At 39.3% G+C, this 27,846-nt stretch overlaps 2 protein-coding genes across 2 annotated transcripts in view; one reads left to right on the top strand and one right to left on the bottom strand.

Moving 5' to 3' along the window:
- Positions 1-351: 351 nt before the first annotated feature.
- On the bottom strand, positions 352-4,800 carry CUNH12orf45 (chromosome unknown C12orf45 homolog). The gene is made up of 4 exons (XM_027662346.1): positions 4,709-4,800; positions 3,930-4,016; positions 2,514-2,650; positions 352-1,573 (listed from the first exon to the last, which is right to left on the bottom strand). The coding sequence occupies exons 1-4, from the start codon at positions 4,776-4,778 to the stop codon at positions 1,391-1,393; spliced, it is 477 nt and encodes a 158-aa protein (XP_027518147.1). The 5' UTR covers positions 4,779-4,800; the 3' UTR covers positions 352-1,390.
- A 3,054-nt stretch (positions 4,801-7,854) lies between these two features.
- Positions 7,855-27,846, top strand: part of SLC41A2 (solute carrier family 41 member 2) — a 48,191-nt gene continuing 28,199 nt past the window's right edge. Inside the window, exons 1-6 of the mRNA XM_027665599.1 lie at positions 7,855-7,955; positions 15,127-15,858; positions 18,032-18,139; positions 24,274-24,345; positions 25,204-25,348; positions 26,703-26,849. Coding sequence (XP_027521400.1) covers positions 15,304-15,858; positions 18,032-18,139; positions 24,274-24,345; positions 25,204-25,348; positions 26,703-26,849 — 1,027 coding nt within the window. The 5' untranslated portion in view covers positions 7,855-7,955; positions 15,127-15,303. The remainder of the gene's footprint in view (positions 7,956-15,126; positions 15,859-18,031; positions 18,140-24,273; positions 24,346-25,203; positions 25,349-26,702; positions 26,850-27,846) is intronic.

The raw sequence follows: 27,846 nt of genomic DNA, 5'->3' as shown, positions 1-27,846 counted from the left end.
TTTTTTCTATTGGAAGAAAATGTTCTATAGATTGAAACCTTATCTAACAAACTATGCCTACTAAGACTACTTGCTCTTGGAATGCAACACCACCCAAAGCTTCATCTGATCTGTGTGCTGCCATTAAAGGTAGCAGTCTTTGATTCCCATCCTTCCCCTTTGCTAAAATATTCAGTGGTGTAATCATTTAATCCCAGTAAATCGTGTCTTCATTCTATGTTTAAGTCACATTGTGAAAGGAAGATCAGAATCCTTGTTGTTTCTTATCACAAATATTACAGAAACAGATACTAAAACTGGAGCTTTAAGTATGGGATTCAAAATAAATTTTGTAAATAACTGCAGGCTTCATTTCATGACATTAAGTTTAATACTTGAGCAAATACAAATATAGAAAATTTTACTTTAATGGTGTAGAAAATACAAAGTTTCTTTAAGAAACAATGACATCCAGCATGACAGACACTTCTGAAATGCAAACCAATCTATGAAGTAAATACAGCAGCCCAAATCATTGTACTTGATCCATCTGAGGTAAGTATGAATGAGACTCACTGATCCTAGTTTCACAATTGTTTCAAGCTAACCTAAGTACAGGCCAGCTGAAAATTCACCTTTTTAACATTCTGACAGTGACAGTGGTTAACCAAATGAAGAGAATGGAAATGTAGCAGGGAAAGCAGGGGATGAAAAGTGTAACTTAAAGCAACTGTAACACCCCAGAGGCACAGTGGACCATTTGAATATGGAGGTTATTTGCACAGCCACGAATGTTTCACATGTGAGCTTGTAACATTCCCATAAAGGTGCAGAGCTCAATGCAGGAAGAGAGTAAGTAATCCTCTGCCATGGCTGTCCTTACCCATGCTAGCCCAGCTGGAAAGGACCTCAGCCACTGCTCTGGTGTTCAGCAGTCATTGTCATGAATGCAATGTAGACATACCTCTGAGGTACTTTAAGATAATGTTTAATATGGAAGACATTGTACATAACAATATAAAAACAAAGCTTTTTTCCTAGTTAACTCTTTCTTGCCCTTGAAGTAAAAATGTCTATCATACTATAAAAAAAGCCCTTTTCAACGAAGCAACAGAACAAGAATTTTAACTTAATTCCTTCAAGTGATCCTTATTCCAGCTGCTTTCTCAGTCTAATCTACTACAAAGTCCATGTCCATGTTTTTGGATGAATCAAATCGTACTTAAATCTTCAGAAACCCAGCCTCCTTCAGTCATGAGTTGATCCTGAATTCACCACATAAACTATAGCATTTCACACAATCCTGAGAGATGCTACACTGGGAAACAAAATAGTTTTAAGGGTCAAGTCTTCAAAGTGAGAAGACATGAGTTGGTTTGGTTGGGTTTTTTTAAAGTAAAATAAAATGGATTTACTCATTCACTTTGCTGTCCAAAATTTCTATTTTGCCCTTTTCTCCCTTTTGCTTAGGAAACTTAATGTTGTCTATTGTCACTTCATCGCTGACAGAGTCATCTTCAGATTCTGAGTCATATTCTGAAGTTAGCATCTCCTCATCTGTATCAGAATCACTCAGTTCAACTACAGCCACATTCTGGAAAAGAAAAAGACCTTGGTTAACACATTATACATTTCTGTATCACTTCTATCATTGGAGTAAAACATAAAGCAAACACATGAAACATCCTACTACCATAAGAAAACCACAACCACAATATGAAAGACTTTTGGGTTTTCCTAGGATTATGACAAATATCATGAAGAGATGCCTAAATATTTAAACTGTAATTTATCTTGCCCTATAGCAAATATAAGGCCTGAATCCAACCAGTGGCCAGTAAATTTTTCTGACAGCTCACACACCAAACCCCAGGCTGCCTTATCTCTGCCTTTTACCTTGTGGGTCTGCAGGCCAGAAGGCACTTGGCTGGGTCATGCACATACCACCTTCATATTAAAATTTTCTTATCTAAGCATGTGGCTGCAGCACTTTAGTTAAAACCAGAAAGAAAATATTGATGTGACTGTGAATAAACAGACAAATACCAGCAACAAAGGATCACAACAACATAACAACTTTTCTAAACTCAAGATCTATAGTCCTAAAAATACTGACAGAGCACAGCTTAAAGCCAGTTACTACTCGTACACTAAAGCATTGTTATGCCTTACTAGGCATACAATATAATTGTCCAGTTTCTAAACCAAATTTTCCTATGAGATATTTAAAATAGAATTTGTGACTTTTGATTCAGAGTTGCTGATTCAAACGTATGTCTTACTCTGGTCCTAAACTACTCCATCTTCAGTTATTCAATTCTGCAAGTTTGAAAACCAAGCTGTAAGTATCAACCAAATAAGCATTTTTATGCTTTGTTTTTTTATGTTTATTTTATGTTTTGAATTAGCAGATCACAGACTAAAATGGTAAAGACCTCACCTTATCTATCATATTAACTCATTCTAAGATCAGAGAGTTATTTTAATCACACCTAAATTTACTTTATAAAATTAAAAACATAGTAAGTACTTACCATTTCTATAACTTTTTCTGTCGCACTGTCTAGATTTTCAATATCAAATTGATGAGCTGGTGCTGTTATCATTTTTCTTTTGAGCTCATCATTTGCCTGGGCCATCTGTGGTAAAAAGCTCTGTACTCGGTCCAAAACTGAAACAATTATGACATATATATATTCAAAGAGAGGCACATCAGTTTTCACATTTAGACCTCAGAAATCTGAGCCGTTAAATAGATTCCATTTCAACTGTAATTTCCAGCAGTCTACAGTATTTAAGATGTTTTAATAGAAGCATTTATTAAAGTATTCAATTTTTCAGACAAACAGCAAAAATATATCAGATCTATGGGTCAGCATTTGGTGCAGGAAGAAGTCACTTCAACAATTCCACTTGGATTCTTAAAACAAAATGTGACTACTTTATAGAAAACTTGCTTTCAAATTCCACGGTTTAAAACACATATTAAATGCCATCCTGAAGAACTTCCATATCAGCATTATCTCCAATGGAAATATAATTACATCCTCTTTTCCTCCCTTTTAAAGTATAGTCTGAAGGTCTCGAAGATGGAAAAATTAGCTGTAGCACAGATGCCATGCTAGACTAATGAAAATCAACATAATTAACAAAAAGAACTCTGAAATTAAGATGGTGAGAGAGAGACAGATGCTCTAGGTCGAAGTATGAAGCACTTACTCTCTACAGAATTATCCCTCTAAGCTCAGTGGGACTTCCCAAGAATTTTAAGGTAATCAGTGTCATTAGGAGAATCACACTCATTTCCCTTCCATGGAGGAAAAGAATATGTTCAACCTGCCTCAGAGTCTTTTCAAATAAACTTTGCTGCACACATGCAGGTGAGCCAATCACTAGTTCTCTTTCTTTGAGAAGAGGTAATATTCCAGATGAGCCCCACAAAAGTCTAACAGGTATAATGTACCTTTGAAACACTGTCATCTTTGCAGAGACTTTTATCCAAGAAAGAATTTGATCTAACAATTTTTTTTTTGCTATTACTTTTTAAATTTCAGCTCAATCACAACACAAAAATACAATAATTTGCCAGGAGTCCATTTTAAACTAAACGCTTTTATACAACAGATATATCATACTCAGAAATTACTTCTAAAAAGAAGTAAGAAGCCCAGATCAGAAAAAAAAAAAAAAGGCAACAACCCTATACTGAAAAAGAATAATCTGTCCCTAAAACTTAACAGCGGTAATGCCTAGCATTGCAAAATATAATTTACATCTAAGTTACATGAATAACCTGCGGGACATGGAACTGCAGTGGAGGACCTAGCACCAGTAGAAACCGAACACAAGAGTTTCTCCCTTTACCTATGCAAGGAAAGCACTGAAGAAAAGGTTATGTCACAGATGTTACCTACTCCTTGACACTGTTCCAGTGACAAGCTCCTACTTACCACTGCTCCTTGGCATCCTGACTGTCTGTAAAGTCGTGGCCTTCTTGCTGCTACATTTTGAATTAATCAGCAAAATGTCTTCCAGCCCTGCAAACAAACAAGTATTACAGTGCTTAAGCTGACAAGTTCTCTGTAATTGTCATCTGCTAATGCAGCTCTTGAAAGAAAGAATACAGGGCTACATGGGCCGCTGGCCTGGTCCTGCAGGCCACTTCTTACAGACTCATGCTGTATTTGAAGTATTTACCCAAGATTTATTGAGAGTTACAATGCATTGAAAAACTACCTGTAATATCCCACAGCAAAGCACAGCGAGATAAGAGCTAAGGCGTGCTAGTCACACTGATTTAAATCCCTGTGTGATGAGAACAAGCCACCAACAGCGGTGCCAAGGACCTACACTAACCGTGGGCAGGAGCAGCGCCGTGAAATCCAAGCGACGCAGGGAAATTCAGCATTAATTACACACGTTAATCCCCATGACCGCCAACAGAGCCATCCGCCCGGTATCAGTAACTAAAGCGAAGCTTTCTGCCTTTTTAGCATTGTTTTTTTGGTTCTCATAAAAACGTCGTTACGAATGTCGATATCATTTAAACGCGGATTACCCCACCACCACCACCACCTCCCCATTATTTACTCCCCATTACCGTAGCCGTGCCCGGGAAAGCAGCTCCTCAACACACGAGGGACCAGCGGCGCACCAGCGGCCACAGGTGGGCTGGTGAGCCCCCTGCCTCGGGCTGCCCACGATCCGAGCCCCCGCTCGCTGCCCTCACCTGCCCGCCGTCCCACGTCCAGCAGCTCCCGGGACGCTCCCGGAGCCCCCGCTCCGCCGGGCCCCGCCATGCGCCCGCCGCCACGGGAAAGGCTCCGGCCGCTCCGCCGCGGCGCCGGCAGCGCCCCCACAGGGCGGGAGGAGCACGGCGGCGGGGAACTGCGCGGGAGGGAAAACAGATCACGTCGCAAAGAAAAACAAACGAACGGACAAACAATAACAAAACGAAAAACCGACAACAAAACCACAAACACCCGAAAACAGAACAAAACAAACAACTATTTTGAAATCGTTGTGAAACGGTCAAGGGTTGGACTCGATGATCTCGGAGGTCTTTTCCAACCCGGCTGATTCTATGATTCTATGATTCGAACCTTCTGAAATGCAACGAGGGCCCTGCACCTGGGGAGGAATGACCCCAAGCACCAGCACAGTCTGGGAGCCAACCTGCTGGAAAGCTGCTCTGAGGAGAAGGACGTGAGAGCCCTGGTGGACAACAGGCTGTCCATGAGCCAGTAGCGTGTCCTTGTGGCGAGGAAGGCCAATGGTGTCCTGGGGTGCATTAGGGAGAGCATTGCCAGCAGGCCGAGAGAGGTGATCCTGCCCTTCTACTCAGCCCTGCTGAGGCACATCTGGAGTGCTGTGTCCAGTTTTGGGCTTCTCAGGTCAAGAGAGACATGGAGCTCCTGGAGCGGGTCCAGTGGAGGGCTACAGAGATGATTAAGGGACTGGAGCAACTTTTTTATGAGAAGAGACTGCAGGAACTGGGCCCGTTAAGCCTTGAGAAGGGATGGCTGAGAGGGAACCCCATCATTGTATATAAATATGTAAAGGTGGGGTGCCAAGAGGATGGAGCCAGGCTCTTCTTGGTGGTGCCAAGCAATAGGATGAGAGGCAATGGGCAGAAACACAGGAAGTTCCACCTGAATGTAAGTAGGAACTTCTTTACTGTGCACTGGAACAGGTTGCCCAGGGAGGTTGTGGGGTCTCCCTCACTGGAGATATTCAAGAACCACCTAGACACAATCCTGTGCCATGTGCTCTAGGACAACCCTGCTTAAGCAAGTAGGTTGGACCAGATGACTGATTCTGTGATTTGGCACAAAAAAGTCCATCCCATCTCCTAGAAGAACCATGAGTGTGTAGAACCAAGCTGCCAGCAGGTAACATCACCTGAATGCCTGCCAGTAGCTGCTTGTCTCTGAAAACTCTCCCATTTTCCTTGTCAGAATTTGACAAATGCACCTAAAATTAAACTTCGGAGCCTGAGGGAGTTTTAATCATCTTTTGGAAAAGAAACTTACACAACCAGCAAGTTCAGTTGACATTGGCCAACCTGTTATTCAGGATTTGTTCTGCAGTTTCTGGCCTTTATCTGTTTATACTCTAGACGATGTGAAAACTGTAAAAAGAGAACTGAATGGTTCATAAGAAACGAGATTGGAAGTACAAGCCAAAAGTGAGAAAAAGTAGCAATCAGGTAAGTGGTGTTTATAGGCCCTCATTGCAAAGAACACAGGGGAGAAAAAACCCAAAAAACAAAACAACAAAACCCCAACAAACCACCCAGATCCCAGTGTCTTGGCATTAACAAATCCAAAGCAGTGGGAGGCAAACCTTCCGCAAGGCCTCTGCAAGAGACCTTGAGCCTCAAGTGAGTCTGTCTGAATTTGCGCACAATGCAATATAATAGTGTGGGAACCTCAAATACTATATTTCATCCATGGGTATTATGTGATTTCAGTGGAGGGAGGGGCATAATGCTGTCAAGGAACCTGTAGTAGGGAATGATAAAATAATTGCCCAAGATCACCAGACATGCAATTAGAAAAGCCAGAAATAGCAGCCTCAGGTGTTATTCCCAAACCTGAGGTTTATACTCTAACCTGTTGGCAACAGAGGCAGGTGTGATCATTATCTGATTTGCAAGGTGGCCCAACTATGTATCCACACTGTGTAACACGTGAGCACACACAGGGCATGGATATATATGGTTACTACTAGGGCAGGGAAACAACCAGATCTGTAGCCCAAATTCCCAATACATTCAGGGTTGAGACAGCTGAATTAATAGCTCTGAGGTTTGGGCTACTTCATTCATTTAATGCAGTATCGACTCAAGAGTTCAAGCTGATGCCATATATTTCACTCTTGTAGCACAGATTGTTTTGGCCCCAGTCCTGGAAATACATTTTCCTGTGCTTAAGTTTCTGCTTTGCCACACATCCCCACCACAGCTAGCGCCAGTTTATGTCAGACGCTTGGTGACTTGCCCATGCTGTCTTTTGTTCTGTCTGTAGAAAGGAAAAGGGATGCTGTAGGCTTAGCTGCTGTCACCATCATTAAATCCCAGTTCTCTTTTCTTCCTCTTTCTTCCCTTTCACCTCCCACTTAAGGCATGTCCCACTTAAGGAACAATGGAGGAATAGTATAAGTAATGACAATAAATGCACAAATTTAGCTGGCTTGACTCTTTCAATGTATTAATATAAAGTGTGTCTCAAAACAGGAGCCCAGCAAGGCCTTGGCTTTGTACTTAGCAAGGGAGTTCCTTGCAGACTTACATGTTGTGTGCAGGGTATACAGTCTAGCTGGGCAAGAAAAAGGATTCCAACCGACCCACACACTTAAAAAACTGGATTCCTGAGGAAGCTGCTTTTAGCCAACTGGCAGGAAAGAGCTGACAATCTGGAAACAGCGGCTCTTGTGCTACATCGCCAAGAAAGCTACTGCGAGTGGAAGCAAAGGCACCGCCACCGCCGGCCCCGCCCGGGGAGCGTCCCTGAGCCCCTCTCTCCAGCACTTTTGTCCCCGCGGCTGCGGGGCACCGGCCGGGCCCTCGCCGAGGGAGGGGACCGAGGAGGGAGCAGAAGGACTCAGCTGCCACCGAGGGGACCGGGAGGGAGCAGCGGGGAGGGGGAGGCGGCGGGTCCCCCAGCGCGGGGTGACACGGCCCGGGGCTCGCCCTGCGGGGCCGGGCTGTGAGCGACCGCGGGCACCGCGCCCCATCCCGTCCCCTCGGCCGCGCCCGACTCCTCCCCAGCCCCGCCGGGTCCGGTGGCGGCGGCGGCTGCTGCGCATCACGGGCCACATCATCGCGGGGGCCGCCCGCCCTCCGGCCGCTTCCGCGCCTGCTCAGTGGCGGCGGCGCTCACCTCAGCCGGAGCTGTCACCGCCGCCGGGCTGGTCCCTCCCGCCGCAGCGATGGAGCGCGGCCCCGGCGCGCCGCCGGCACCGCTCCCGCCCAGGTGAGGGGAGGGCGCGGCTCGAGGGGGCGGCGGGGCGAGCGCCAGCGAGGGCAGAGGGGCCGGGCGGGCCGGCGACCTGCCGCCCCGGGGGCGAGGGCGGCGGCGGGGGCTGCGGGCGGGAAAGTTTCCTCGCGAGTGGCGGAGCAGCCCCGCGCCCCCCGAGCTCCGCGCCGGCCCGCCGCGCTGCCGGGCTGCCCAGGGGCTGTGGGGCACGCGGGGCCGCCGACTCCCTCCCACCCTCCTCCCCCGCGCGATGCCGGCCCCGGCCGGCGTTCCCCGGGTGCGATGGGGCTCGTCCCCCTCCCCGTGCAGCGGGCCCCGAGCCGCCCGCCCCCGCAGCTTCCCTCCGCAGCCTCCCTCCGCGCACTCCTTTCCCCCGCACCCCGCAGCCGCTCGCCGGCCTGCCCAGGGTCCTGGCCCGGACCGCGGATGCTGCGGGCTTTTGGCCCCGGTACCCTGCGCTCCTCAGAGCCCGGAGCGCGTTTCATCATGTGCGCGTAATTATGCACTGCTCCAGGTAGCCCGGACAATGAGCCTTTTCTTTGGTTTCTCTGTGCGTGCACAAGACCTGCCCAACATTGCCAGTGGCCCTTATTCCCTGGCACTCTGTACATCCGTATGTGCAGGCAGTTCTGCTCCCACCTTTGCACCCATAAAAGTATACCAGACTCTTGTCACCGCGGTTGCAGTTGCTAGAGGAGCATGGCACCTCTACCCGAACAGCACATGGACAGACTTCAACGATCATCTCTTTTTTTGTTTACAAGCATTTAACATGTGATGGTGCATTTATTCTCTTTCCATACTTTTCTGCCGAAACATAGAAGCTTTTTGTGATTTAGTCTGCTTTCTACTCTCTCATTATTTCCCAATTAAGTTCAGGTTGTAGCTGTCTATTTCTTTATTTTCAGTTAATGTTATAGTTTCCTCTTCCCTGATCCCACTGTCCAGGATACAGTTGTGTGTCTTCTTCACTTACATTTGATCCTGGCTTATAGATCACATTGTAATAAGTGGATCATATAAAATGAAAGAATTGTTTAGTCCTTAGGAAGAGTCCTAGCAGTGTTTAGTAGATGTCCCTAGTTATCTTCACTTTACCAGTTCAGTAATGCAAGTAAAAAGATGAAAGCAGGTAGAATGACCTGTTTTGGCAGCATTCCCTACATGTACTGCCCTAAGAGATTGTGAAACTGGATCCATAAATACTGCACTATGACTGGTAGACACTTCAGAAGGAAAAATAGCAGTGTATAATTTTCTTTTCAAATACTTCTAGGATATTATCCACAAAAAACAATGTGAAGTCTGTATCCTAGTGCCTGAGTTAATAAGTAATTAATCTTTCCTTGGTGCTGACAGTAGAAAACTGTAATCAGGATCCCAAATAGTACAGTTTTGACTCATCCTGGTAAGTACTTACTGGTTACTTAATCTAGAGGACTGCCTTATCTCTTATATTTCATACTTTTCCTACCTGCTTTTGATGGGCTGCAGGATGTGATTTGCCTGGTATTTTTCACGTTGGTATTCCATTTGGGTGACTTTACAACCTGTCCACATTTCACAGCCTTGCTACCTCGTTTCTGGCTCTGTTTTGATCTCTTCTAAGCGAGTTTCCTTAGAAGTGCAGAGGCAAACCAAATCCTTTTCTCACAACTGCTTTTCCCTTCCTTGGGTCCAAAATCGAAAGCTGCCGTGTTCAGGAAGTGGAATGCAGCAGTCTCAAACTTGTCTGAAAATTGAACCTGAGGCTGGCAGGTCTTTCAGTGTCTTACTCTCAAGAAGGCATCTGGAGGTTCTTTAATCTATTTATTTCCCCTTATTATTTTTTCTTTTTGTTTCTCTTGCTGTTAATTTAACCAGCAACTGCCATAAAATAAAGACAGTGTTAACCACTTTACTGCATAATATTTAAGAAATGGTACGTAATGCCCTTATATCTGCCTTGCATGCAACATTTGTTAATTTTCAGCCTTTCCCCCTATCCTTAATACTCAACACTAAGTATCTGCTGTAAATAGTCTTAGCCCAGCATACCACATTGGTTTCTACAAAATGATTAATGATAATACAGTCTGTTTGTTTACTCTCTATAATGCTGAGGTGATACAGTGTAGCTTTCCCTTTCGGCTGTTATGTCCCCTAGAGCAGTGGAAATGATTAGCCACGCTGTGAGAAGGGTATCAGTGGTACTGACACTTGTACGTATACACGTCACAGTAGTGCAGAGGAGGCCATGCAGATCCCTGTATCACTTCTGCAAATTGTGTTCTGAACTTAAAGAAGGCCCCCAAACCCTCATATTTCAAACTTTACAGAATCTCACAATTGTTGAGGTCAGAAGGGATCTCAGGAAATTTTCTATTCAGCCACCTCTGTTCAGTGTAAGGTCACGTAGAACAGGTTACTTGGGGCCGTGTCTGGTTTGGTTTCAAATATCACCAGGGATGGAATCCCCATAATCTGTTTGAACCAGTGCTCAACTGCTTTCATGGTAGAAAAATCCAGCTTTTTCTGAGTTCAAGTTACATTTCCAGTGTTTCAGTTTGTGCCTGCTACCTCTCATCCTTTCAATGAGAAGAATCTGACTTCATCTCTGAAGACACAAAAAGAGTCTTTCAAGCCAGAAAATAATCCAGCTTCATCTTTGCTTATTATGGCAAAATATTAAAGTTCAGTGTTTTGTTAACATTTTGTGCTACTTTCCTGAATCCCTTTCCAAGGCTTGTTCTTCTACTGAGAGGTGTTTCTCAGATAGACACATTTATTCAATTGTATTTTATTCTGTACTACCAAGAAGTGCAATGTAGAGATGATTATTGCTTTAAAAGAGCACCTGTAAAAAAATGTTGGAACTTTTAGGAAAAATGGGGTTTGACTCTGGTGTTATTAGCTTTGGATTCTGTGAAAGCCCTCAGTATTACTTTGACAGGGGTTATCTTTTGGTTTTGTTAGCCACACTCTGAAAGAAATCAGAAATTTCCCTAGACCTAAACTTTGATAAATATTTGTTTTAGCCTTTCATAATGTTGACACTACAGAAGTTTCATGCTCGATTCTTCTCCCTTCCCCTTTTTTTGAAGGGTCTTAAAAGATCACTGTGATTTATTGTGTTCATGCTTTAAATAAATTATTGGCAGTCTAATCCCTATATGAACAAATTTAGCTGTAGAATCTATTCCCTTAATCCTGTTGATGCTAGATGTTCTTTAAAGCAAGGGAAAGTATAAAAGAAGCATTTTCTTTCCCATGCTTTTGAGAACTGCATTATAGGTGTGTCTAAAGCAATGCTAACAATTCTTTGGGCAATAATAAAGAGAGTTCTTTGAGCCTCTTCCTGAACAGTTACATTTTCTTTGTTATCTTCATCTTTCTCAGATTTATCAAGCCAATCAAAGGCAAAGGATGGGAAAATGTGATAATGATCAGGTGTTAAGTTTCATAGCTGAAGTACCTGAGATGTTTCTAAAGCAGCTGTGCATTTCCAAAAGTCAGCATCTCTTCCAGGCAGCATTTACTTCTACCTGTCCATTTTTCACATCGTATGTACTGTCTCCATGTGTAATTTTTAAATTGCTGTATGCATCAGTTGTATTAATTCTTATGGGTAAAATTGGTTTGTTCTCTGTTAGTGCCTCATTTTTCAGGAACACATCTTCAGTGAATGGCAGGGTATGGCTCAATTTCTTATTTGTTTATGTTTGCAGGACTGTTTGTTTATGTTTGTGTATGTTTGCAGGACACAGAGAGAGGTAAATACACAGTAATTGTGGTATAAAATATGTGAAGGGAAATAAGAAACTATTAAAAATAGGTACTTAGGAAACAATAAAGAAAAGGGAATGTTTGTCATAGTTTGGGCACAGCTCATTATTTTGCTTGTAGTGACAAAGACAAGGTGTCCTTTCATTTCACATACGTGCCAGATATGATAAATTTGAGGCTGCTTCCTGGCTTCTCAAAGGATCTTTGTCTCTCTCTGTTTTTTTTATTTTAGTATTTCACCTTTTACTGTAACCTCCTGATTATATATCAAGAAACCAGATTCACTTATCTCCTGTTCCTACAGAGGCTGGGGATGAGATTTTTGAGATTTTAACTGCCTTTCCTTCGTATGAGTTACTCCAGTAGAGTTTACTTCTTTAGCTCCCGTATCTTTTCTAGACAACACACAACATAGGCATTTTTCTTGTCAACGATAAAGCTTCTCAGGAAGTTCTTACAGTTCCTTAGATGATTTACTGCATCTTGTAGGTGCAAAAAACCCCTAAAAGTACGGCAGTATTAACATCCTATAACTTAGGATGTGAAAATATTCACATTTGGAAAATTATGTTTGCTGGAACTGGTTTTTAGAAATTAATAGTTACATTCAGAAGTCTTCGTAGTTATCTTCTGTCTGTATGCTCTGAAGAAGTAATTACTCTTCACTGTATACTATACTATACTTTTGCAACCTAAACAATTTTGTGATCCTATATTTTTCAGTTTATCTTCTTAAATTCTCGTTTTCCAGCATTTATCATTAGTTCACTTTTAGTCATGCTAAATCTTTTTGGTAGAAAAAACATAAATGACTGTCATCTAAACTGCTTTATAATATATCAACTGCTAGCCTCTTCCTGCCTTTGGAACTTGACCAAATAATTTTTCTGTTCTCCTTTCTTTTTCTCCTTTTAAGTGCTATTTCTGTTTGTTAACACTTTCTCATATTAAATGAAACCACAATCTTCTCGAAAGATTTGTTTCTTAAAAAAAAAAAAAAAAAAGAAAAATACAAACTTAAAAGAAGAAAAATCCATATGTTAGAAATATATGGATAATTAACACAAATATTTTTGGCTATAGTTGCAGTTCCATGAGTCATGGTCTAGCACTCTGGTGATGTGACTGGAGGACATATGGTAGAAACCACAATGAGAGCCAGACTACTCTGCCTTGTTAAAGCTATCAGAAAATTTTCTCAATGTATTTTACTGTGGGTGAAATAAAATTCATTTGTTACTCCTTCCCTCTCTTAAAATAGATACCCCCCTCCAAAAAAATCCAGTGAGGTTGCTGTTGGTTTCAGTATGTGTCTTTCATCATGAACACTTTTGCATCTTAATTCTACATCCCATTCTTCAATTCTATCATAAAGTCTCTCTAATCTGGATGTTTCTTGTGACCAACTGAAACTCAGCTGGCTAAAGTGATTCAAAGCTTTTCCCCTAGCAAGCTTCCTAAGTACTGTGCCACTTCCCATCATCATAAATCAGTTGGCAACCTTCAGCACCTTTGGCCATACCCTTCCTGAAATTTTGAGATTCCTCAGTTTCCGTGAACTTCTCTTCTCTTGTATTCCTCTTAATCCTTCTGTAAAGTGAAGGATTGCTTGTCATAGAAGTTGATAATGGTTAGGTTGATGGTTTACTGTTACGTGTGCTCCAATAGTCTTTTTTTATGCCTTTTTTTTGTTTGTTTTGGGTGGGGTTTTGTTTGTTTTTGTTTGTTTTTGTTTGGTTTTTTGTTTTTGTTTTGTTTTACGTTTATAATGCCACCCTTGGGCCAGGAAGAATTGCCTCTTCTTGTTTTGTCTCTTTGTAGCACTTAACAGAGCACCATTTTGGCCTGTGGTTAGAACTCTTCTGGGATAGCAGCAAAAGTTGCTTTGTTATTCATAATTAAAGTGTGTGGAAACCAGAATTGAGGCCTTGGAGTTTTTATGCACTTGAAGGTTCAACGTAGCACGGTCTGCTACAGAGCAGCAAAAGATCTTCGTTATTTAAACTGCTCTGTTGGTCTTGTGGAAAAAAAGATTGCTCTTTCTTGCAAAACTTCTTTCTAAATCAGGCCATAAACTTTGTTGTCATTTTTAAAATACTCATTTCATGGTCAGAACTCCTTTGGATAAAGCAAGTGATAGAGGGAAAATCATCATGTTGCTTCTGAGTCATCTCTTCACTCAAAAAACGCAAGCCAAGTAATTCTATGAGCAGCAGGAATTTGAAGTTGGTTTGCTCTGACCATATAGGAGTGAATTATCTTTAATGTTTGAAGATGTCTTAGGGCAAAGACTCACGTTTGGATCTCTTGCAAGGCTGTTGGTTGCTAAAAGCTTTGACATCTCCACTCACTGTAAGGTCTATCTGAAATTGCTCCAGAAATATTGGATTACTTAAAAGCGCTAAAACAGAGGGAATGAAAGCGTAGGGATCATAATATAAACAATATGATCTTAGGAGCTTGATTTTCTCAGGAAATGCAGACTAGAAGTCCTCCAACTCTAAAATATTTTTATTTCCTACAGTCTGTAAAAATATGTCTTCACAGCTTTGCATAGACACAGTATCATGAACTTATGGAGTTGTGTCATCCCACATCATGCTGGTGTAGGTCTGCCTGACCTTTGTTTCTTTGTTTATGCTGATCATTTATTTACTTGTATTCATGGAGTCTGTTGTTCTGAATATCAGTACTGTCTTCTTTCCTTGATATTGTAGTATTTTATATTTAACCTGATTATTATGTTTGCTTCAGAGAAAAATCGGTTGTTATGATTTTAAATTAGGATGATTTTGAATTTTACCTGCTAATATTGGTTTGTCATCTTTTTATAGGGATAGAGGGCTGGGACTGTCAACACATAAGGACTTTGTTACCCAGAATATTGCTTTGGGCTTGCCACCTCTGATGTGTTTTGAAAGTTTTTTTGGTTTTTTTCCACTTATGTTTCCCATTAGCATAGAGTGTGAGGAGCAACAGTGGCCCTGCTGTGCATCACGTGGGTTCCATTTGTCCTTATGCCCTTGCACCTTGCAGAAATACCACCTCCAAGGCCACTGAAGTCTGGGGCTACACACAGTGTCTGCCTGAAGATTTTGGCTTCCTGGGCTTCAAGAAGACAAAAGCTGGGCCTTCACTGGTTCACTTACAGTCCACACTGCTGTCTCTTTCTTTCACTGGAAAGTACACAGGGTTGTGAAACTTCATCACCCACCAGCTTTGGCTTTCTACCTTCTAATTTCCTTCAACTTAGGCAGTTAAATGTTGGAGGAGGTTGACATTTCTATAAATACTTGCTTTGGAAGGATACCAGGTGATCTGAAAATATAAACCAGTGTCTCGTGTTTTCTGCAGAGTTACAATATTTTAAAGGTTGAATATGTACTTCTTACTTCTTTTGCAGGTCCAGCCTTGCTTATGGAATTGTTGAAGATCTGAGAGCAGTGAAAAAACACTTTTGCATGCAAAAAAAGAACATTTGGGTCCATGTGTAAGTGTGGCACTTGATGACTCACCTACAAGGTTTCTTTGCTGACATCTGAAGAACGAAGTGCTTTTCAACCTGTACTTCTGTAGCACTATGACTAACTGTAAAGGCAGATCTACCATCTTCAAAACAAATAGCAAAGTCCATGACAGAGAAGGCTTTGTAAACTGGACCATAAATCTTAGTACAATTCAGTCTGATAAATTTTTGAGACTACTTTTAAGTATGGTTCCTGTTGTTTACCAAATAAATCAAGATGAAAGACACAAAAAAGTGAATGGTGTCTGGCAAGATGGATTGCAACCAGCAGGAAACAATTTTAATGCTAGGTCCGAACAACACACAGAGTACCATCACTTCTCAGAACCAAGTTTTCATGGTAGCAATGGACACAGCCCATCTAGCTGTAGCCCTAAATATGATGATTTTACCAGTTATAATTATTGTGATGGATTGGATACTTCAGAAACAGATGCCATGTTGCAGGAAGACAATCTGTCTAGTGACAGTAATGAAGATATCATTGTGGAAGGAAGTAGAAAACAACCCAAAGAATCTAGTAGTATTATGGCATTACAGATACTTGTACCTTTTTTGCTAGCAGGATTTGGAACTGTTTCTGCTGGCATGGTTTTGGATATTGTACAGGTTGGTATTTACTTTGGAAGATTTTTTTTTTTACCAGGTAGTCTGTGAGGTCTATAGTTCTGATAGAAATATAATAATGGTTCAAAATTCTGTTGACACTAATAAATGTGTATATAGTTCAAGTGGGAGTTGTAATTAACCATAATGCTGAAATACATAGGTGTTTAAAAAGACTAGAAGAATGTATTGCATTGCCTCATCTCCTTGTGTGATTCAAGTCTGTTCAATTTCTGAAATACTGTGTAGATTGGGTCCATGAAAATGCATATGGCATGTGAAAATGTGCATTACATGAATATGTTATATGAAATTCATACAAAGTGATTTAGAGGGTTTTTTGAGTATTCAGGTGTGTGTAAATGGCTTTTTCATGTAACAGGTGGTCTGCTGAACACTTGGAATTATGAACATCAGTGGTGTGAACAGGGTGCAATGTCACATCCACCTCGAAATATCATTGTGATAGGCCCAGAGAGGCCAGATTATCTTGGTTTGTGGTAGCAGATTTAATTGACAGTAGCTATTCAGGGCTAAGATAAAATAGAAATTTCTCTCAATATTAAGATAAAGTTTTATAATATTTTTAAAACCTGTTTTGGAGTATTGTATCAATAAGACCCTACTGATACAGAATGTTTCTAGGACTAGTTTCTGACATAACGGTTGTAGATGTCAGCAGCATTTTAGTGGAGTTAAAAGTAACAGTTGCCTATGAAAGAACACTTTGTGCAGTGATATTTGAAGAAAATTCTGAAGAGAGTAACAGTTTAGAAAAGTTTATTGGACTAACTAATTTTCTTGCCTTCTCTTTGCATTTTGAAGACTATATTGACTTTTATTTCCTACCTAATTTGTTTTTAAAGAAGCAGAAATCTCTTATAAATAAGCCTCATGGCTTATTCCTTGGGCTGTTTTACACCAGTCTTTGCTTTGTTCATGTACATTCTACAAATTTATTCTTTGTACAGATACTTTGTTTGTACTTCATTAATATATGATTTTCTGCATGATACAGCATGATGGTCAGACAGAAGAGACAGTTGTGCCTACTGTCACTACTGGCTTCTAACCAAATGTTTCACCTTGTCGTCCTTCCCTTAAGGAAATGTGGTTTTATACCTAGTTTTTGAGCGGGATTGAGATATATCTTGATTTTTCCATCTATATGATTTTTAATCTTTATTGGTTTCCCAGTCCAGCTCCCTATGAATGAGAGACATGTGACACAAAGGTAAAAATTAATAGCTAGTGTCAGTACCATCTTTTTTCACCTTAAACTAAGCAGTAAACTTTGATGTCAGTAAAGCAGAATTTTGAAATGTGACAGAACATATTTTAAAAATGAAAATTTGAATACCACAAAGCATATTAAGCTTGTTTTTTACAAGCCCTTTCATATTATTCTTTCCCACTAGTAAATACCTATGTAATTTCACATACAGGTAATTCTCAGATCTTGTTTACGTTTGAGAATTGAATCCTTTTATTTTAATTAAAATAATAATTTAAATGGTTGCAAATCCACGAATACAAACACAATTTACAGTTTTGTTAGTTTAGTTGAAGTTGGTAAATGATTACAAATTAAATACATGGGTTGACAAGACATACAAAGTAGCACAGCATTTCAGTACTGAAAACTTACTGCACAAAAAGGTAAGAGAATTTGCTTTAAAAATCTGGGTTTTGGAAAATTGTACTCCTGTAAATTTCACACTTAGAGGTAGAATAAAGACAAACTTTCCAACAGGGAATTAGTTGTCATACGAACAGAACCTGTAAGTAAAAAAAGCTTCTACACAGCTGGAAGGGAAAAGATAAAATTATTATTGAAAATTAAGACCAGAATTCAAGAGCAGTCATAGTATCTGGTACTATTTTAAAGTCATGAAAAAAAAACTCTTCAAATTTATGACATCTTTTTTAAACTAGATTAGTTTTAAGGCCAGATTTTGTATCTCTTGCTTATAGTCTTCTCATCTTTGAAATAGTAATATACAATCATAAATCTATTTTATCTAAATAGGTAACAGTTCTGACTTTAGACTTTTAGGTCTAAGATAAAAAGGTTAAATATTTTTTTAAAAAGGATTTACAGATTTTTTTGAATACTTTGTGGATGGTCTAAAGGGAATTTTTCAATTAAATGTTTCCCACTGTATCCTTTATATAGCACTGGGATGTGTTCAAGAATGTTACTGAAGTCTTTATCTTGGTTCCTGCACTTCTTGGTCTCAAAGGAAATTTGGAAATGACCTTGGCATCCAGGCTGTCAACTGCTGTAAGTAGCTTTCTCTTCCCCTTCACTTTTCAGATACATGTTTAAAATATTTCAAAATGGAAACGAATCTTTGGGTCACAAGTGTTTTATGTTTATGATTTCATCTGGCTGTTACAGGGCTGTTTAAATCTGTTATTAAGTTGGCAAAGTTAAAAAAGCAACCCTCTTCTCCACATATCTAAACTTTACTTCTGTAAAGTCTCTTCTCGTTCACCATTTAGAACAGATAAAGTAGATTTTTAAGATTTACATGTGTATTCTATAGGGCTGAGAGATATCTTTGGCTTTGAGGGATTTTGAATAGGCTAATAAAATGTTTATGTTTTAAACACATTTTTCTAATGACCCTTTGAGTGGCACCAAAATAAAGTATTGGTAACATTGCTATTCCAAACCTTTGTTGATCAAACTGCAAGAAATGGGGTTTTTTAGCATTCTGGATAAATAAATTTATTTATTTTTTGTTGTGGTCAGGTTGGTTTTTTTGTGTCACATTTTTTGTGTGTGTCAACACTGTAACATAGCATAACCAGGGTTTTTTCTATGTGCTTTCTTATGTATTTGTTGTAGTTCTTTTTTACATTTCAGGGGATGTTCCACCTCTCCATTTTTTAGCCTAAGCAAGCCATGTTACCTTATCTTTTGTATGTGTGTGAATAACTGTAGTGAACAGATTAGTCTAATAATGTGACTAAACTATTTCTGATAGGTGAACTGCATCTCTCTCTAAGACACACTGCATAATGCAGTGTTTCTGTTCTCCAGCAGGACCTCCACTGTCTGCCTGTTCCTTAATAAATTTTTCTAGAACATACCTGGTCAAAGGTGTATGTAACTCCGGATGAGATTTTACTATGTCTTGTACAATATTGCTCTTGAAACTTTCTAGGTTTACTTGCCTAGAAGTGCCAGGTTTGGACCTCACAGTCACTTTGTGATCCATGACTGTGTCCTAGTATTTATTTCCAGCTATCACTCCCATCTTCTGGCAGAAATATGATTAGTCCATAAGCGCATGACCTTGCATTTCTGCTGTTGAATTTCATCTGGTTTTGTTGCTGTAATCCTTAAGGACATTCAGTTTTTGTATGATATTACAATGCTTTGTACTGACAAGGTCTCTGAGTGTCCTATCATTAATAAATGTCATTGCCACATTATATTGAGTTGTTGCCCAAATGCACACTGTGATGGACGTAGCCTTGGCAGTCCTGTGAAGGTTTGCTTGTGTCATGCCCATTATAGCAGTTGATTACTTTCCTTTGTAAGAATTGATGTGTTTTGTTGTATCTTTATCAATGTCAGCCTTAGCTATTCAGTCTTGTTTTCTGTTTGATTTTATTGCTCTTACTTTTCTGAGTATTCTTACTGTTTCTTAACAATGTTTTGTGTTTAAACTTTACTACCTTTACTGTCAGGCATGAATGCTTTTACCTTCTACCTGACCTTTTTTATTTTGTTGACCTGTTGCTTAATTTGTTTCTGACTGGTACAGTTCATGACCTGAGGATTGAAAGTGCTTGTATTACATACTGAAAAATACACCAAGTCCAAGGTCTACCAGTGCCTTAGTGAAGGCTTTAAAAAAAGAGGGTCAGAATCAGCTTCACCTCTTCTGTTTCAGTTAATGTGATCTTTAATTCTTTGTCTCAGTTCTGCTTATGACCTTGACCAAGTCACAATCTAGAACTTCTCTGGGTCTATCAGTGGCAGAATTCCCCATCCTTACCATCCCCATCTCATTTGTGAACATCACTGTTCTCAGGGGACGTTTGGAAAAAGGGTCATGCAGACCCTTTTTCTGCACTGGAACTCCTGACCTCAGTTCTTATTATCCACCAACTGTTACCAAAGCAGGAGCTGATTCCCCTCTTGCAGATAAACACAAATAAAAGATACTGGAGTTTCCACAACACAGGCTACATGTCCAGTGGTAAACTAAAGTTGGCATCATGAGTTTCAGGCCACTCCCCTCAGCCCAAAATGGCATTCCTAAGAGTATCCCAGTAGCTGCGATAACATGATCTGTACCTTAAGGGTGCACTAAATGTTTTTCTCAATATGTACATGTCTTGAATGTGGTTTTTCAGAGCCAATTTGGCCATTTGAACCCCAAGCTCCTACCAAGAATAAATTCAATACCGAGAAGACTTAGTTTGAGGAGTTTTACAAGTGCCACTTACCACTGTCATTAAGTCTCATCAAGACATAAATCAGTTGATGCTTCAGAAGTTTTTATTCAAGCATGCCATGAAGGTTTCCTGTCATCTCAGTACCAGAAATTGTCATACATCTGTTTTGGCCAAAGCAGGTTAGCCAGTTCTGTTCACGTCCTTCTACCATGAGGGTTAATTAACTGGCTAAGAAGAGATCAGTGAAGTGTGTGTGTCTTCCAACACTGCTCTGTGGTATGTGGGAGTTCCAATTTCTTTGGTGTTGCCCAATCACAGCACCACTGGCACCAAGCTACTTCCCAGCATTGCATCAACAGACTTGTGGGGGTTTTTTTGGTTATTGGATTGTTTGTTTTCTAATGCCTTGAGTTTCCTTGTATGACCTGTTTTCTTCAGGAATTGTGACAGACCGTGGACTAAGTTACAAACGTGATTGAAATACTTTCCAGGACTTCCTTAGTCATAAGTTCATTGAACATCCTTCACAGGGAGGAGGTAGAAGCTTGTTAGGGTTTGGTGAATGTTCTCTCTTTTGCCAGTGGTGGCTCTAATTTGTTCTTGCTAGTGAAGAGCTCATCAGTAAATATTATAGAGTGTGTGAATGTATGAGTATGTGCACAACACAGTGGGGGTTTAAGAGAACAATACTGTACAAAATAAGAACAGTATAGATCATTCATTATCCAGGTAATGCTAAGAAGATTATATTTAGGGGTTTTATGTCAAAAAGAAAACAAAAAACAAAAATGAAAGGGAGAAGGTTTTTATCTTGGAAAGAACCTTCCAGTTTTGTCTCCTATGTCTTTTTTCAGATTCAGCACCAGCTACAATGTGCACAGGTCTGTGACCTGGTGGATTGCCAGCCCTATTCCACCTAAGTGCTGCTGCAAAGGCAAACAAATACACAAGAACTCTAATATTTCTAATAGTTAGTTAAAAAAATAAACAACACCCCAAAACCAAACAAAAAAATCCCAAACAAACCCCGCAAACTACAAACAAAAAACCCCCCCAAGCTGTGGAGAACTGTTTCAGGTAACTACTTCTAGGTTGGTGGCTTGGGCTTAGTTCCCAATATTAATTTGAACTCCAGGGCAGTTGCCTTCATTGCTCTGCTTCCCTCAGGTTTTAAAAACAGGTGCTGTGTCATATTGTATCATTACTTACTGGAGAGTTTCAAAAACTCTACACTACTAGACCTGCAATTTACATGCCATTTCTCTCAGAAAGAGGTTATTCTGACCTTTGCATTCTTCACATTGATTTCATTGACCCCTCTACTCTTTTTATCCACCCAGCCTTTGATCCCGTCATCCTCAACCTAGGTGAGAACGGGAGGAGAATATTAATTCTGAATATATCTAAACAGTTATTTGGAGGCCAGTTGTATGATTAATATTTCCTACTCTAATTTGCACCTAAATTTGCACTAGCTGGCTCTCCACCAGGCACTTTTCTTTAAGTAAATACAGGACTGTGCACCTGTGACTAGCTTAACCTTTTGTAGTGGGTTTCTGTGGCTGGGTTTTGACAGCGGGGGTGGCTACAGGAGGAAATTTCTAACTTGAGTTCTGCACTGGAGTTAATTCATACCCTGCTTGCTCACTTAGCTTAGAATTGCATCTGAATTTGTAGATGTCTGTGCTTTTGAGGCTGTTAACTAATTATCTTTGCTTCATTGTAATTATGTGGTCAGCCAAAAATTAGTGTCTTATTAGCAGGTTTCTGTTATCTGTAGTACATCTGATTTCAAGTCTTGTCTGGTCACTTTAATTCATGTTGTTGCCCAAATTCCTACTTTAGTTGCTTCTTACTGATCACTCATTTTCCCATCTACTTTAGAATCAGTTATTTCACTAAATCTGTCTCAAGACTCTATTTTTCATCTACCTCAGGGCATAGTTTGGACTTCTCTTTGTTGTTAGTGTTAGCTCTTCATACACTGGCAATCTTACAGCCTGCTGTTTTTAAAACATTAATTTTTAATCCGCAAGAAGTTACTTCATGTGTAGAATAGAGACAACAAAGAGCAAACAAAGTGTTTCTGGGGTTCTACATCTGTAAGCCCTTCTCCCTTTGTCCACAGTTGTCCTGGCATAACTGTGTGAGGTACACTTAGGTCAGCTGCCCATTCAAGCACTATATTTATTTAATATTTTATATTTTATAGTTTTGTGTTCTTCAGCTCGTAAACTTTGTTCTGTTCTTTGGGTCATTCTCTTTGTCTCAATTTACACTGTTGCCTTTTCTCCCTATTCCTTTTTCATTTTTTAAGAGGAAAAAAAACCCCGCAAACCAAAAAACAAACCAATGAAAAAAACCCCTCACCCACCAACCAACACCAAACCACCACTTATTCAGTCATTTCAGTCCTGTAAACTTGTGCAGGCTCTTTTTTTGACTGTGTGTTATCAGGGTCAGGCATTAGCAGTATGACTTTACGAACGTTTTGTTTAGGTCCATCTGTTTCACAGTATCACAATAAACTTCATCTTACTTTATGGAAATCTGCAGCTGCAAGGAGTGCTCCTGCTCTTTCTCCCTTCCAAACCCTTAAAGCTGTTGTGCATGGTTACATGGTTGCATGTGATGGACCAGGTCATTTTATAGAAGATAACCCCTTTTTTCTCCCTGAAAAAAAGTGTTTTCCATCAAACCAGGAAGGAAATTCATGTTGCCTTGAACTCACTCACAGAGTTGTCAGTCTGTTTCAGGAAAGAAAATATGGACGTGTAACTGATAGAAGGGGAAAGAAGAACGGTGGCATTTGGCAGCCGCTCACTTTTAGGCTGGATTAAGCATTTTGCAAGATTGCTGTTTGAATGGGGATTTTTTGGATGCTTTTCCAAAACTTTTTCAAAGGAGAGAAAGAGTGAAGCTCTCCACAGCCTGTCCTTTTATTCATTTAGCATATATATATATTTAAGAAGGATGCAAAGGAGATTCTTATCTGCACTTCCTGAAACACTGTTGTCCTGTTTAAACTTAATGGGTCTATTTGTGGAATTTTGACTCTACTTTGAACACTATAAGATATTTATAATGTAGATTGAGATGAAGTGTCTTAGTATATGTCTAAGTTTTTAAATTAGCATTTCATTTAATACTTTGTTCCATACAAGTCCCTACTATCACAAAATGAAAGTGGAAAAGAAATTGAATTGAAATCTACTAAAAAGAAATTGTCAAAAGATGAAAAAGATATACGTGAAGACTTTCTGTATTTTGAGAAGTATGTTATCTTATAAATTAATATTACATGGGAAAAAAACCACTAAAATTTATGCTCAAAATGTAAAAAATCATTCTGTTATCTCAAAAGGGAATTTATTTTAAACATAGTCATACTGCAGTGGTTTGTACTATTTGTCAGATCTTGTCCTCTAACTCAAAAAAAAAAGAATAAAAATAGGAAATACATTATAAAAGAGCATGTATGTACTTTTTATTTTCGTAGAATAACTTATTTGCTGTCTTTCCAGCTACTACCTTAGTACTGGACTTATATCGTTTAGAGCATCATAAGTCTCTGGCCGTATTGTATAAATGAAAAGTTCGAATGCTAAACAGTATTAGATTTTAGCATTTTTTATTTTCAGAATTTAAGGACCATAGAAACAAGTTCAGTCTAAAGAGATCTTCCAACCACTGATCTAATCACTGGTGGTACTTGGACATTCCTGGAATGTGAGGTGGCCAGTATATCTTGCACAGTAACCTGATGTTAAACAAGTTGCTATGTAAAATTGCATCAAGTTTAGCTGCTTTTGAAAAAGTACTCCAAATACAATTTAAAATCAAAAGCAATGTTTGAGTTGGAAAAAATGTGGCTTGTTTTCAATAGAAATGTCTGTTTTATTGTATTAGTTGAATTATTTATGGGTTTCTGCCTCGTTAGTGCATTTTCGAGTAATAGAATTTTAAACTCAAAATTCTGAACTTCTTTTGTAATTTTGATAGGTAAATATTGGAAAAATGGATTCTCCCATTGAGAAATGGAACCTAATAATTGGCAATTTGGCCTTAAAACAGGTAAATATAATAGGTTTATTTGATTAAATCTTGTAAGTGAGCCAAGTTATTGAAAAAGTCAAATCACAAACATCAGTAAGTATGGAGATGGATAGTGTTAATGGGAAACTAGCTCTGCCATGCTGGTTTATACTTACTGTACAATATTTGCTTGATTATTTTTTTTGTACCATATTCCTCTTCTCTAAAACAATATGATTTTCTATTTATTAGAAGAAGAGGTAAAGTATTTGTGACTGTACCAAGGGTATTTCCTTTTTAATTTTTTTTAAGAGAGGATCTGAGGAGGATTAGAGAAAAATTTCAGATTTGGCAAAACCTTTTTATTTTAACCTTTCAAATGTTTCTAGTACTCTATTTGCATTGTATTCAGTGTTTAGGGAAAGTATGTGATAGAGCTTTTGGATACTCAATAATATTTTAAATAGCTGGGTCATTTGAGGAAAGGAGTGGTTGTTCTTCAAAACAACTGTTTTTTAAGATTGCGAACTATTTCTTGTTCATATGTTATAATATAACATGCTCAAAAAATAGGTGAAATATATATTCTGTGACCTCACTGTTTTAAGGGATTTAGAAGCCTCTTTAGGCATTGGCCTCTCCTCAATCCTGAGCTCTTCTCCCTGATTTTACTTTTGCTATTCTGGAGTCTCTAAAATGCTGGTAAAGCTTTTTCTGCTGGCCTAAGATTTTTATTCTTCATCACCCAGGGTTGTCATAATCTCTACAAAATGGACGAGCATGCTCCTTTTATACCTTGCATGTAAAAGTGGATAGAAGGAAAGAATAACAGAACATTATTCTGTAGTCTTCCTGAGTCTATCAAATATTTTAAGAATTGTTCACTGTCTTTTCCAGGTTCAGGCAACAGTAGTTGGTTTTCTGGCAGCAGTGGCAGCAGTTATATTGGGCTGGATTCCAGAGGGCAAATACCGCTTTGATCACTCAGTCCTTTTGTGTTCTAGCAGTGTAGCAACTGCCTTCATAGCTTCTCTTTTACAAGGTAAGTGGAGTATATGTGTTACTTCTTGTAGTTATTTAGTTTTCTGTGGATGCTGAATGTGTATTTTGTTGCTATTCCTTAAAAATTTAAATCCAATCAGAGATAATACATCTGAAAACCAGCAGAGGTTAGGATACCCTTTTGCAATTTCCGTATAGGTGGGCATATTCCATTTCTCTTCTGTCATATTCTTTCAAAAACTTTTGATTTTCATGGCCTCCTGAGCATATCTAAACCAAAAAGTAGGGGGTTTAGATTTCACCTGATGAAGAACTTTTCCCAGTGCTTTCTATATTTATTAATGTACAAAATATATTCTTAGTTCTAAGCAGGTAAAACTTATTTATGATTAAACTTAAGGGAACCTGGATGTTAGCTTAGCTGAATTCAAAGTTCCAGGTTGCCCGTGCTGATTATGTGTTAGTTTGTGCTCTGCTTTGTATCTGAAGTAAACAAATTGGCTCATTATTTGAAGGGTTTGGGCCAAGTTCAAGTCCCACTATACAAACAGTGCCAGTGTCTGTTTGGAGCAATATGGCATGATGAATTTAATTTTCTCTTCCTTGTTGTCAGGAAACCTTTGACCGTAAAAGACTGTTCTTAATGGACGTAAAGGGGAGGAGGAAAGTACCTTTACTTGTGACATGTTCTTACTGAAAATAGTCAGTAGTCTTAAGAATAGTAGGTCAAGTAAAATGGGTAACTTCCTTGTTTTACTAATCTGATATGCTTACTTATGAGAGAATTAAAAAACTGTTAAAGTTTTGTGTGGGATTAAGAGCACACGTTTTCTTAGTGACTACAAAGCCATTGAGTTTGATCATGTGCAGAATTAAGGGCAGCAAGAGAACTTTGCCACTCATGTATGATTTGGGCACGAAGAGAAACTTTTGTTGTTTTCTGGTGGTGGGCCAACACAGGAAATTGCTTTCTAAGCTTCATTTTCCTACACGTGAAATATTGTGCTTTTGAAATATTGTGATCCTACAAGATCATTTCAGTTCTTTCTTTTGAGAATTTCATAGTGCATAATTCTTTAGGCAGTTTCTTGAAAGTGAACTCCTGATGTAGCCTACAATACATAATACAACATAAAGGATGGTATACACAGTTGAAGCTCTTATGTACAATATATGATGAGAGGGAAGTTACTCATGTTGTGCCAAAGACTGTTAATAACAATGTGAGTTCTATTTTTAGTAGTCACTTGGATTCTCTTAAAAGTTAGCTTTGCTGTTTATAGGACAAAATAGAAACCAACACCTTTAATTTATTTTTTATCATGGTCTTGGAATTTTCTGTGGAATTAAAAGAGTGTATATAGTTACTGTACTGTCTTCTTTGCTGAATTTAGGGATAATAATGGTTGGAGTTATTGTTGGATCCAAGAAGACTGGTATTAATCCTGACAATGTTGCCACTCCTATAGCAGCAAGTTTTGGAGATCTTATCACTCTTGCTATTCTAGCATGGATAAGTCAGGGTCTTTATACTTGCCTTGGTAAGTATGTTTCTATGTATGACTCCCCAGAAACCTCTTTTGGGTTAAAAGGGTGGGGAAAAGGCAGGGAGGGGAAGGTTCAACAGACCTTTTAGTTTGACTGACTCTTTTGTTAACATTTGTGTCATGAAATGGTAAATCTTAGAGTGCCATATTTTTTTTATTTTTTTTTATAAGATCATAGAAGTCACTAACCTGAACTTTGGCACAAACTATGAGTATTTGCAAGTCTTTGATGGTATCACATTCAATCTATATGTGAATTGCAAACTGTAGTTGTTGAATTTACTGTGCTTTCCTGTGGGGGAGGGGAGTTATCTTCATCCAGGAATATTTTCTTGAATGTCCACCCCTAAATCAAATATTTGCTTCCCTGAGTCCTATTGAATCATTCTCCCCTTGCACTGAGGGGAAGGAGTTAAAGTGGCTCTCTGGAGAGGCTGCTGGGAGAGGAGTTCTGTTTTAAGGTGTGGTTTTAGGCACCATTCAAATATATTTTGACCTGCAGCTAGCTATGCCTGGAAATCAAAATAAAAATACATACAAGTACATATTCAAAGAAGTTAAGCCTAAATTTAGATAGATTTGGGATTAATACGACTTTTAAATTTGTGCAAAGACTATTGTGAGTTTCCTCTTGATTCCATCCAAGTGCTTTCCAGCTCCCATCACAATACCTTCATTTCCAATACCGGCTTCCAATACCAGTTCCCTCAGCTCTTTCCTGTTTCCCTCAGTATCCCTCCATGTCTCACTACTGTTCCCAGTACTTGTGCTTGATTTTATGTTTCCTTCTGCTTTTCAGTAAATGAAGTAACCACTTCCAGTTTCTCCAAATAATGTCCCAGCTGTTTTCTGTTTTGTTTATTTTGTTTTGTCTTATAAATTTGGTGACTATCTTTTAAACATAAATGTGCTTATTTAGCAGTAGCTTTCTTCAGAAGAGCAGTACTGCTATGGAAGATGAAAAGATATATAACCACACTGAATAGCTTAG

The sequence above is a fragment of the Corapipo altera genome, unplaced genomic scaffold, assembly GCF_003945725.1.
Source record: "Corapipo altera isolate COAL_440 unplaced genomic scaffold, ASM394572v1 1, whole genome shotgun sequence".
In the NCBI taxonomy this organism is placed as follows: Eukaryota; Metazoa; Chordata; class Aves; order Passeriformes; family Pipridae; genus Corapipo; species Corapipo altera.
This window is presented reverse-complemented; position numbering and strand designations above follow the sequence as displayed.

Bases quoted from the DNA above. Each gene is read 5' to 3' on its own strand.
- CUNH12orf45 (XM_027662346.1), bottom strand. From the start codon at position 4,778: ATGGCGGGGCCCGGCGGAGCGGGGGCTCCGGGAGCGTCCCGGGAGCTG. The intron at 4,017-4,708 runs GTGAGGGCAGCG...GTTTGTTTGCAG, and splicing joins GGACGTGGGACGGCGGGCAG to GGCTGGAAGACATTTTGCTG. The intron at 1,574-2,513 runs GTAAGTACTTAC...TTTCTTTTCCAG, and splicing joins CAGAAAAAGTTATAGAAATG to AATGTGGCTGTAGTTGAACT.